Raw genomic sequence first — 13,235 nt, 5'->3', positions numbered from 1 at the left:
CCAGCAACTGCACATTGATGTTTTTCTCTCTCTTTCTCCCTCCCTTCCCTCTCTAAGAATAAATAAATAAAATCTTAAAAAAAAAAGAAAATATATATAGTAGTTTGGGCAGGTATATTTATGAACAATTAGAAAAATGGTATAAAGAAAATGATAGACATTAAATTGTTTTTCTAAGTCCAATGCAAATATAATAAAATACTTATTTCAAATATTAGTGAGAATAATATAATTTTAATGACTTTCTATAAATTCTGAAATTATAGATTAAAACAATTTTTTAAAGGGAACACTTAAAATTATAAAACAGTAGAATTTGAGAAAGGCAGGGCATTTTTTTTCTAGAAAGATGTAAAAAGTCATGTAATACCACATAACTTTTAAAAATGTATGTTTGGGTGAAATTCTTTTCAGGCTTTTCCACACACACACACCCATTGGGGATCATGCCCTGTGCCCAGGTGTGTGCTCTGAATTTACGTGCCATTAAACATTGTTGAAAATCAACTGTATTTACCACCCAGCATTTCATCTGGTAAATGTAGCATTATTTCATTGTCGATTACATTATTTGTGCCTTTTCTATTTTAAAATTATAGGTCAAGTAGTTTTTACCTGATATGGTCTAGTACTTGCATATTTGGAACTTTCATTTGTATTTGTTACTGATTTATTCTCACAGTTCTGCTTAGAATTATTATCCGCTCCTTGTCACTAGCCATCCAACCCTGGAGGAAGCCAGAGGGATCTGCTCCCCTCATGTCACTTTCCTCCTTCTGTCCACCGATAGTCACAGCCGTGTGTGGAGCAGCTCTGTTACAGGAGACGCCATTATATTGGGTACACACATATCTTACAGTTATAGCTAGCCATGGCAATGTTGCAAGATTCTTCAGCACTTTCTGTTTTTTGGTGCCCCCCCCGCCAAAAAAACCATCTGTGTTAGCTTTTGTTTTTAACACGCCTTGTCTCAAAGTTGAGAGGGTTGCACTGAACTGTTAAACAAAGGTTTTGTTTTCCAAAACATTGGCATCAGTGTACTTCTAAAGTAGAAGTAGAAGGTAAAGTAAAGTAGGACTGTAAACAGTACCTGCTCCCAACATCTTTTATAGATGAGTTAATCTTGGCCTAAGTTGTTAATTGACTTGTCTAAGTGCTCCCAGTTGTCCACTGGTAGAAATGAAAATAGGACTCAGGTTTACCAATCTTATCTTTTCCATTGTATCAGAATCTATAAGAACCATTGCTGGCCAGTATATAGATTATGGATTATGTAGGTTATTTGGGATGCTTAGCTCTCTCATGTAATACTTGCGTATTTCCATAGGCAAACTTAATTCTCTTTAGAGGACCTTACTTTCTACTATTAGTTCTTTCAGGATGTGACAGAAACTACAATGAAACAGTCAGTAAATACTTTACCACCACCAACCGTGACATATCCAAGGCCATAGCTGTCTGCAGGAACTTAACTACTGAATACATCAGGACTCATAAGAAGGCATTTTGGTTCCTTCCCGTGGAATCCTTTATTTAAATCATTTGTGAAGTGTTATCTAGCAACATATTTTAAAGCTATGTTGGATAGGAAACTCTTAGGAAATACTTTTCTTGTACAAAATGTGGATCTTTGATAAATGTAATTCTCATTTGCAAGTGTAATTATGACACCCATTTTCACAGATGGTGGAAACCGAGGCTGAGAGTGTGTTGCGCCCTGCACAGTGTTGCTTGTGGTGGAGACAGGATATGAACACAAAGTCCTTGTACTTTTTCCCTTTATTTATTGCCAGTAAAATGACTCACATTTGTGTCTTTTCACTGTATTCTTAGTGTTGAATTTAAATTTAGGGTTATTATATTCAACAGATTACCGTGTACTCTTTGATTTTTTTTTTAGCCTGACACAAATTTTGGAAAGGAGTCATTAATTATTTTGTTAGAAAAATCTAATTAAAACCTGATATTGCCACATAAAAGATATCTGTGACAGGAAAAAATGAATCAGTGTTGTTTAATTTTGTGTTTCAGATCTAATTTGACCATCTGTTTAGGGTTGCTGTTTTTCATGATGTGAACAAATATATATGATTGTCACCTAGCTGTTCTGTAAAAATGTTTACTACTTTGCAAACTCACAGTTCCACAGTTTTACAAAAACTCTTTTATAGAAGGCAGACTTCTCTGATGTCAAATTCTTCCCATAAGAACAAGAAAGAAGTAGAAGTGAACGAGCTGTTGATTTCTAGCATTTACTTTACTGTTTACACTCGAGGCCAGTGTTAGACAGACTGCACGTTTTCTTGGCGCTTCATCTATTGTGAGTTGTGTGAGTAGAATACAGCTGTAGCTACCACAAATTAATGTGGAGGCAAATTTAAACCAGACACTTTAAGTAAACACTAATTAGGATGTTATGAGTAATTTCCTGTCATATTTCTGTCATCTGAAAAACAACAATGAAAATAATAAAATGATCAAATTAAAGGTAAACTTGTAAATTATGTGTTTGTCATTTACAAAGCATCTTTAATGGAACTACCCCTAGTCATTAAGCCCAGAGAAGTCCTTGACTTTTACGGAGAACTGACTGAAACATCAGGGTGCTCACCTTGTGTGCAATCCTATGCCCGACATTCAGAAACCAGTTTAGAATGCAAAGGTCAAGTGGCTCTACAGTGGGGCAGTTATACATACAGTTGCGGCAGAGGGGGGCAGTATGTAAGGGCATTATAGAAGTGCAGTTGGTCTCTGATTTCCAGGATGAAACAGGTGTGGAAAAGCCATTTTCAAAGTCTGGGGGTTTTTTTGCAATGACTTCTCTACCAACCATTGACAAAGTGTTTGTTTTGAAATGAATTTAAAAAGTGAAGTTAAAGCCTTAATGTCTTGTGATTTGAACTTGATCGAGAGGCCTGCCATTTAATCCTTAACTCTGTGTGTGGTTGATACCAACTACTAGCGCTTGAGGGGAAGGTAGTTCTGTTTGGGCACTTTTCTTTAAAATCCTGTATACCATTAGTTTGATTTCATGTAATTTTGAAACTGTGAGCGATACTGCTAGTGAAGAAATTAAGCTGAATAATGGCACAGAATTGGTGGAGGTGTGGCAAGCCAAGGGGAGTAGGCCTCGTGAAGAGTTCTGGACTGTTCCTCCCAGGGCTTTGCCTGAGTTAGGCCGTCCTGTGTCACTTTCGTGGGCCCTGGAGGGAACATAAGACGAGTGTCCAGGTTTGTTTCCATTGAGTGTTTCTATCATTATGATTTAAAATGCTTGTTAATTCAATCCATTTTGTCACTCATTGTTAAACAAGCAGTATTCTTTAATTTTTAGGAAAGAAAAACAGCTAAGAGGTGCTTATTGTATATATGAGTTATATTATTTGGAGGTTTTAAAAAAACTTTTTAATTATTCTTTCATAAGAATAAATGCGTGCTTAAGCATCTTTAGGAACAAAAACAGCAGGGGAAGAAATTCTGATGGCTTTTAAAGACACTACACTTATAAATAAATATTTCTCTGTAGATGAATGATACATTCCCTTTTCTTTTGAAAATTAAACTGTGTTCATTCCAAATGCATAATTTGAAACTCTAGTTGTTTGTTTCTTTGTCCATATTTTGTTTCAGAAATATAAATGCATTAAAAGTGGCTGATTTTAAAGAATGTTATTTCTGTTTCCAGGCATCTGACTTGATAGAAATATGTAATAATTACAAAATGGTCCTAAAACTTAATAAATGCATAAAATATCCTTTAGAGATATTTTTGTTTCCAAATTTGAATATTAATTTCTAGGAATGTATCCAATACATATCCTAACACCTTTTTGTTTATGCTGCCAATGATCTTTGTATTGTTTAACATTCTCCCAGAAAAGGATACTAAAAAGCCTGACCTACAAAATAATTTATTTAAATGGGGCTAGAAGTTTAAATTTGAATTTCCATGTTTTGTTTCTGTCTTAGGGATAACTTTCCCAAGCCTGCCTAAGACCAGTCAGGCTATGTATATTGGAAAGTCTTTCACACCGAAGTTTTAACATGCATCCTATTCATATATCCAGTGTTCTGATTATGTCTTTACTTTTTCTATTGGCGCCACTGTTTCAGTAATGCTCTCAGCCTTACTCTTAACATGCTCTTAGCCATAACTTCTTTTTCTCCTTTGAAGGAAATAGTGTAAAGCATCTACTTTCACAGTATGAAAAGTATATCTAACCCACAAAAGTACCATTTTTATTTCAGGAAATCAATCTTTTAGTAGTAATTACAATGTTCTTTTGGTTACTAAGTAGATATAAAGAGCCACCTCATTCTTTCATCCATGGACTAATACTTAATTCATCAGCAGATCCTACTGGTTTTATCCTCAAAATTTACTCTGTATCTGATTACTTCTTACCACTGGCAGCTCTCTTACTTTTGTGACATCAGCTTGCCTTGACAGTCACAATAATCTGCTACTGAAAAGGTGATTGCCCTCATTGAGTTTGCTAATTAATTTGTTGCAAAAACCAACTTACTCAAACATGAAAAGGTATTTGAGTTCAGAGATTCATTTTTCTTTTTTTAATTGTAGTATATTTGGGATCTACCATGCTTGGCATATAGAGAATACACTAAAAAAATGCTTGTGGAATGACAGGAATAGAAAAGGACATGTGTATATAAGTTCTAGAGAAGTTATTGGCTTTCCCCTTTGTGTAAGACACTCTATTAAGTGTTAGGATATTTGAATGGAGAAGAGTAAGATTTTTAACCTAGAGGAATTTACAGTCTGGCGAGGGGACGTAGATAAAAGATACACCTAGCAGTAAGTGTTATAGCAGCAGCCCATATGAAGTGTCAGTGGAACATAGAGAGGACACACAGTCTTCTAAGAGCTCAGGTGTTCTGTCTCGTAATATCCATGTGGTTGAGGAAGGAGGTGCATTTTATTGAGCTTTTATAATAACAAGGAAAAAAATTCAGTCTAGGACCTTCCCTGCTCCTGGATAGTGTGTTCACAGAGGGCAAGGGATATACGTAGGTCAAATCCATGGAAACTTTTTCACTTGATCGCAGCTATAGATTTTAAAGTTGTTGTTACTTTTGTTTATTTTTGATACCAATCTAAGTGCTTAATAGAAAGCCATACTTTGAACTTAAGAAACTTACTCTCTTATACAATCTTCTATTTTTTAATAAGTAAGCTTGAAAAAAGTAGTTATGGTGTGACCAGCATTTAAGGTGTTATTTATTTATTGGCTGTTTTGCAAGACAGTTTCAACTGCAGTGTAGTAATTTTCTAGATTAAACTTTTAAAAAATCTCCCATAACATCCATAGTAGATCCTTCTTGTTGAGTTGTGCCGCTGTTTCTGCTTTGGTTGGTGTTTCGTATTGTATCTTAACTTCCTTACAGCTGAGTCAACTCTGTTGGCATAAGTAATGTGAGCCTTCTTTAGAGAGCCAGATAAACGGTTTCCAGACAGATTCAATTTTTGTTCAGGCTACTTTCATTATTTGCCTTGTAATGTTAGTGTCCTGGATTTAAGGCTTAGGCATACAGTTATCTTCTGTTACAGAAATACTCTTTCTCAAAACTTTTTAGGTGATGTGTACAGGTCTAGAATTTCAACAGTCCATGCTTCCAATTACTTTGAATTACATTGTGGTAGTTTTTATTTCATCTTTTAATACAGGGTGGGGTGAAAGTAGGTTTACAGTTATGAGTGTGTGAAACACAGAGTTTATTCTTAACATTATTTATTGTTGCATTATTTTCCATGGGAACAATGTAAACCTGCTTTCGCCCCATCCCATAGTATTTGATCTCCCTCTGCCTCTTACCCTGTCTCTCCCCCAGCCCCTGCTGATGTAGTAAAGGTGGCCTTGGGGCTGAAATATTGCCACACTTGGTTATTCAAGTTAGTTTTCTGTAACGGAAAAACATTAACTTTGGAAATTAATGATTTATTTTGTTGCGTGAGTGTGCTTTATTTACCATAATGTTTCTGTTAAGGTGTGTGAAGGATTATTTTCATTTCATGTAATAACCATAATGGAAATAAAGTAGCTTTTCTGGAACTCTTAAGACATTGAAGGAATCTCATAAGCTTTACCAAGGAGATAACATTTTGGAGATGGTCTAGTTTTATTGAACTTACTCTATTTCCATTAAGATCATGTCTCCTTATAATCTTTCCAGCCTTTGGGCGAGTGAATGTTCTGACTTGTGAAGAGTGTGCTGGAACACAGTATGTAATTAGGGGAGTACTTTTCTTACCCTTTGAATTAGAGGTCCATTGATCAAACCAGTCAACAGTGTCTGTGTGTGTATGATGAAAATGTGAGCAGTATACTTTTTTATTTCCTTTAGAAATAAATGTCAATAATATAAGCCTTTCTTGTCCTGAAGTGGAAACTTCATAAAACCCTTGCTGTCTTGACGGTGGAACTGCACATGCTCAGTGTGTGATTAGTATACTTACTAATTAAAATTTGCCAAGAACAGATTTAACGTGCACATGGGGTATGTCTCCAGTGTGGAAAGATAGCCTTTAAAAGCTTAAGATATTGTGTGTGCTTGGTGATTTTTTTCCTCTTTTTTGTGGACTATTTTGAATTTGCGGATATGTCATATATTTTTGTTTCTAATGATAAGGCTCATTCAGAAACATTTTTTTTTGTTATTCTTTCTACTTTCAGACTATATTAGTCCCCACATAACCTGCTGATAACTGTTCTGAGTTGTTCACATTGGCTATCTAAACTCCCCACTTTGTGAAAATGGACCTTTGTAGCATTTTAACAGAGACCACTATTCAGGAAGTCAGAGGACCAGGTTAGGGGTTCTAGGCTCTTTGAATTTCGTCAAGTTACTTAGTTTGTCTGAATGCTGGTTTCCTCATTTGTAAAATTAAGGGTTTATTCTCTAATTCACATTGAGCCATGGTCTAGGATATCTCTCTTCCTGGATTATACAAATGGCTTTGGTCAGCTTGGTCGATCTCTGTCCTCGCAAAGAAGCTCCTTGTATTCCCCAGACCCACGTATCTGTGTCCGTTCGTGCTGAAACATGGAAGTCAGACGAACTGCGTCCTTCCTGTTTCCACACAGTCTCTAAAATGCCTGGTCTTACCCCTGGGTCTCTAGAAATATGGTAGCTTTTTTGTTGGAGAATTATCGCTCTCTTTGAATTCACTAGAAGCCCAGGGAATAGGCATCATAGTGCCTAAATATTCTCATCTGCCCTTGTTAATCTCTCTGTCTCCAAATCAGACAGAACGATTGGGTTAACATCAGCCAGTTTCCCACCTCTTCCATAGAATGAGCTGCGCTTGCTCCATTGGTAGAGGTATTTCTGAAACATGAAACTAAAGAGAGAAAGAGCTAATTTATTGGTTGTCACAATTAGTATACAAATAAGTATTCTCAAATCACAAACAAAACAAAACTGTTGGAATTTAATACTGATCTTTGTTGGCTTTGTGAGGGTGGGGACTTAACCTCTCTCATTCATTCTGCTCCTATGCCCAGGAGAATGTCTCACCAAAGTAGGCCTGCCATAAAAACTTACTGAATGTGTGAATAAATGAAATTAAAATTGCTTAAGTACAGAGTGGAAAAGCTTACTTAACTCTTAGATTTATGGTCTTAAAGCACATGCAGAAGATGGAGAACTGATATGGTGCTGTATCTGAAACCTAATTAAATAAAAGGACATAGAACTTGACCTGGAATCTTAGAAGATTTAGTAGGGGTGGAGGATTCATTTATTTACTTTAACTCTTGAGTATAGCACTTAGACTAATGAGAGATTTTATAGTTTTGTCAAGTATTCTGTTCCTTGAAACTTCAGCTGGTCATGTAGGGGTTGTATTACCTTCTGTCAGAAATGTAAAAGAAGGGCTTTCTGAAAGGACAGGTAGTTGAACCCACTGATCTCTGAGGTCCATGTGAGTTCATGGTTCTGAGTTTTACTTCAAAGGGAGATTAGGCATAGCATGCTGATTGTCTCACGGTGGATAGTGAATTGGATAATGAAATTTTCATTCTTTGCTAGAGAAATGGAATGGTAGAGCTTTTTATGACATTATTAACATTTTAAGAATATCTAAATGTAGAAATAGTTTTGTCTTCTTATTAATGAGTCAAATGACAGAAAAGTGATAGTGGATAAAAGTAAGATGTCTGTGAGGGAGAGAGAACAGAACAGTCAGTTAGAACACTATTGGGAATTGCCTCCATTTAGATTATGAACAGTTGTCCTCTAAATACATCAGTAACCCCTGATGGAGAGTTTTCTTTGTTAAGGTCACACCAGCGAGAGCACCGCAGCGGGCTACGGGCCTGTGTCCGAGTATACGGAGAGGAAACCTCTGAGCACACCTGTGCAGCCTCTGTGTGTATAGATCTGTATGGTCGTTCACAAAGTGGCCAAAGTGGAACAAAGTGGGCAAAGTCTTCAAAAAAAGTTGAAATCACTTATGTAGCAAAGCTGGGGAATTTAAAGATAAACATAAATATGTCCTGTGGTCTCCTGAAATAAGCAGTTTGTTGAAGGAGACAGGAGCAAAAACGATTATATTACAGTTTGATAGCTTTTTTTAGACGAAGATATAGAAAATGTGCTGTGGAAACATTCTGTATTGAGAAATCAAGAAAGAAAAGAGTCTTGAGGATGAACTTTGCAGGGTAAGAAGTGTAGGTGGCAGGTATGCCACATGTGTCTCCTCCTACCAATCTGATGCGTGTGACTGCTGAAGTCGCGCTCTTTGGAAAGGGGCTGGTCGCCGAGAGTCAGCCTTCATCTAGCTGTGTGCTTGCGGGACGCAGAAACAATCCAGAGGCAAGGGTCCTCACCAGAGTCTTGACAGTAAGGTTGCTCTCTGGTAAGGAATCTATAAGATAATCCGATGCCGTGCAGAGCCAAGGTGTCAGGGTTTCTAGATGAGATCAAGACTTAGTGAAGATATCGACATATCTAAAGAAATGCCACATCAATCAAGAATGAGAGTTCATCAGAATCCAAACGTGGATAAGGAAGAAAGGCAGATGGACTTCGGCCGTCTCCATCCAAACACTGTGCAGGAGGATGGAACACTCTTGTTATTATTGTAGTTTGTAAATCCCTGATGTGTAGATGGAGACACCAGGCGGCCATCAGCACGATGCCGTTTAAACATTTTTCATAAAACAAATTGCCCTGCTCCGGTTTCCTGTTCACTCAGTTACATTCTGATTATAATTTGCCCTCCCATCTAGATTTGTCTGCAGGGTGTAAGGGTACTGGCTGTGCTGATATAAGCATTCTGACCCATACGGCAGTCATGGTCTCAGTGCAAACTAATGTAGTTAACTGAGGGGCATTTCTGGTTTGCACATGAGTCTCTTGTGAACTTAATGTTACTCTACTGCCGAAAGATGACTCCACTCTGGGACCTAAAAAGAAAAGAAAATCCAGTTCCTAAGTTTACAAAGCTGAGATCCAGACCAGGATGATGTACTCATCGAGACAAATGCTGTCTCTTGGCTACCAGCTCCATTTGACATAGTGCAACTTGAAGCAGAGTTGAACACATCATATTGGTCAGAGGAGACACATGTAGGCGTATTTGAAAAGCTGCAAGATGTTAAAGTATGAGAGTGAGAGAGGACGGTGAGGAAGCTGGAGAGCAGGGCAGAAGACAGGTTGTGAAAGGATGGTTCTTTTGGGCAGAGGGTGTTTCATTCATTTTTAAAAGTAAATTGAATTGAAAGGAAATGTGTGATTTTTCTGCTAAAATGCCATTCTACTTTCCCTGATTATTTTTAATCTAGCAGATCTCTTTGTTATTTTAAATTCAAGCTCAGTTTGTTGACCACATAATCCTCCTGTTTGTGTTGTGTGTCCTAGGGCAGGTAAAGATGATTAGGCTACCATGGGATGCCTGAAGGCAACCCGGCCAGCCATCGTGACTGTTTGGTCCACTTTACACTTAGAGTTTTAGTGATTCTGTTTTTCCCCTCCAAGCCTTGTGCAGTACAACTTGAATTTCTCTAGTAATGAAATTGTGTAATCGTGATTGAAAATTGTTTTTCCTACAGGGGGCCCCCAAGCCTTGTAATTTCTTACAGGGTTCTTTAGAAATCCCTTTTTATTAAATGTACTATTTGCTTATTTGAAAAGTGCCTCCATCTTGCTTTAATCAGGTTTTCATGACTTGAAGCATTTATACAGTATGACTGCATTTGAAAACTTAGACTTTTTAAAAATGATGTTTTGATGAGATAAAGGTAGAGTAACATTTATTTTTTTCTGAATGAAGGAGCTGACACTATCTTACTTGACATTTTGCATTTTCTAGTGTTTTACCAATTGTTGAAAGCTCAGTTTGTAGTGTCAGCTTTTACTCTTTGATGAGTTAATGACATTAAATTATTAAAATGGTAAAAGACTTTTTTCAACTTTTTCTTTTGGCTACAGATTAACTATAATTTTCTTCGTCAAGAATCTACTTACCAGTTCCCTCCATACCCTACCTGTGAATTCTCTATAATTTGACCTCAGTTAATGAGCAGGCAGAATGTTTATTTCAGTAAAGGGACTGACAAAGTCAGGTCTGTTTTCTGATACAGTTGTTTGAGTTGGTTGTACAGGTATTATAGGTGTTTCTTGCCTCCACTTAATAATTGTTTTTATTTTTGGTGAATGCTTTAGGAGAAACATATAAGCACCGAAGAAGAGCACTTAAGGAGGATGGAAGAGGCCAGATTGCAGCTCAAGGATCAACTTCTTTGTCTGGAGACCGAACAGGAATCCATTCTTGGTGTGATAGGAAAGGAAATTGATGCAGCTTGTAAAACCTTCTCCAGGGAGTCGATGGAGAAACTGAAAGTAATTATGAGTTCTCATTGTGCCTTTCACTAAGTTTCCTAATATAGAATTACAGTAAGATCTTAATGCATGGTTGCAATGGTAATCGCATTTTCGTTCCTGAAAGTTTTATAAAAGAAAATACCATCTTGCATGTTGAGAATGAGGTGCTGTATCTGTTGCACAGTCACGGTGAGAGAAAACGTGCTGCCATTCCTTTGACCTGCCTGTGCTTCACTCTGGGAAGGGAGATGCCATACAGGAGAGGCAGTGGTTCTGATTAAAATACGTCCTTGTGTTACAGAACAAACAAGGGGGGCCTGGGACGATATACTATTATTGAAAAAAAAGCCCCCAGGTCCGTCATGTCTGCCGCCAGAGGAAAGACGTCTCTCAATGCCAGAGATTTGTGAAAAGGAAAGGGAATGTTTATTTAATGCTATACAAAGTTAAAGTAGTGACCTAATGTCTTTATCAAAAAAATCCTAAAGTCCCTTAAAACACCCACAAGCAGACACAGTCCTTCCTTCCTTTCCCCTTTTGCCCAGTCCAGAGTACTGTATCTCAGGAAAGGAAATAGAAGTCCATGGCTCAGGCAGTCCTCTGGTTATTCCCAGTTAGTACTCCATCTCGACTGGGAGACCTCCCCGGGTTCCCAGCACCCTCGGCTGAGTCGCTGGGATCTCTGCTAAAACCAGGTGGTGGTTCCCCCTTCTAAAGCTGTGGGAAGGGGGAGTTCCCACTCTGCCAAAGCTGCGTGGTTCTCTCTCCCAGTGCTGCGGGAATCCCCACTCTGTCAAGGCCGTGTGGTTCTCTTTCAATGGCTGCCCAGTCTGGGTTTAAATCCCCACACCAATCTTCCTCTGCAGCTCCATTTCCGACTCCTCCCACACTCAGGCACACTTGCCCTCAATCTGCTGTCTTCTCCAGCTTTTCTGGTCGCCATCGTGGGTCTGGGCAGGTGTGACCCCGTGTCATGGAGCTAATCTTCTCCGAGCTCCCACACAGGTCCTGTAACTCGGGGGACCTGCCCCCCAGTCACATCTTGGGGGGAGGTCCCTTTCCATCCCCCTGGCCTTGAGCATGGCCATAGCTATTTAGCATATCTAAGTGACCAGCCAAAGGCTATAGGTATGTTAAATGACCATGCCATGGATTAGCTGCAAAGCTGCCCTGCATGTTCTTGCTCTGTGTGCCCCTTCCCCCAACTCAGACCTGTGGGGGAAGGGGTGAAGACACCTTAAAATCTCCTGGACACCTTGAATTCTGGACCACATTTCAAATGCCTATTTAGGGTCCTCCCTCTTGGCTGCACCCTGTAATACTTGGAGTCATGGGGCCTGTGTTTTTGAATATTTCATTATCACAGGCCACTTTTTATTTCATTGGTATGTTACTGGCTAACATCTTTTGAGTGCTAGTTATGCGGCAGATACTGGGGTACGTGTGGTGTATGTATTTTCTCCAGAACCCCTAAAACTACCCTGTCCTTTAGATACTCTGATTAAATCTATTTTGGTACGAGAAACAAGGCTTGGAGGGGTTAAGTAACTTGCCCCTGGCTCTATACATCTAGTTAATTGCTACAACTAAGGCTTCAAACCTTGGGATTCTAACTTTGGTGCTTAATCAGGTGACCACTGTGCTATTTGCCCTCCCTATTTATTTTTATGATATATTTTTTAATTTTTTAAAAAAGATTTTATTTATTTTTAGAAAGGGAAGGGAGGGAGAAAGAGAGAGGGGGAGAGAGAGAGAGAGAGAGAGAAGCAGAGAGAGACATCAATGTACAGTTGCTGGGGGCCATGGCCTGCAACCCAGGCATGTGCCCTGACTGGGAATTGAACCTGCGATGCTTTGGCTTGCAGCCCGTGCTCAATCCACTGAGCTACGCCAGCCAGGGCTCTGCCCTCCCTATTTAAACAAATTAAATTAAATTATATTTAATTTAGCTTTTCTATCTTTAAAATGGAATATTGATTGCTACTCAATTTATAGTTTTAGTGAAATGATAAAAACAGAAGTAATCATGGATATTCGTAATTTCTTGAAGGTAAGCACCTCTATTATCTCTAGGTTCTAGTACTGCTGCATTACCTACAGAGAGCATTGGATTGCTTTGATACGTTATAACCTGACACAAGCTGTCATTTACCCCCGTGTTTATTTCATTTGATGATACGACAGTACTCAAATTATAGTATCATGTATCATGCATAAGGGCTTTTAAAAATACTCTTCACGTTTTTCCTTTTATTTCGTCATTCTTCCTTTTCCTCATATAAAATGACCATTCCATTTCATACTACTTTCCTTTCTTTTTTCCTGCTCTTTCTTACTATTTTTTCCTTCTCTTGCTTAAGTGGTGTTTTAAAGAAAATAAAACTATAATT

General features: G+C 38.2%; 1 protein-coding gene across 4 annotated transcripts in view; it reads left to right on the top strand.

Moving 5' to 3' along the window:
* CEP128 (centrosomal protein 128) overlaps nt 1–13,235 on the top strand; it is a 349,655-nt gene that overhangs the window by 123,832 nt on the left and 212,588 nt on the right. For all 4 annotated transcript variants that reach the window (XM_045823801.1, XM_045823799.1, XM_045823798.1 and 1 more), the window contains one exon: nt 10,687–10,863. In XM_045823801.1, the coding sequence (XP_045679757.1) occupies nt 10,687–10,863 (177 nt within the window). The remainder of the gene's footprint in view (nt 1–10,686; nt 10,864–13,235) is intronic.

This window comes from Phyllostomus hastatus, unplaced genomic scaffold (assembly GCF_019186645.2).
Source record: "Phyllostomus hastatus isolate PE091 unplaced genomic scaffold, TTU_PhHast_1.1 phas_scaffold_501, whole genome shotgun sequence".
NCBI classification, from domain to species: Eukaryota; Metazoa; Chordata; class Mammalia; order Chiroptera; family Phyllostomidae; genus Phyllostomus; species Phyllostomus hastatus.
Note: the sequence above shows the minus strand (reverse complement) of the source record. Positions and strands in the feature narration are given on the sequence as shown.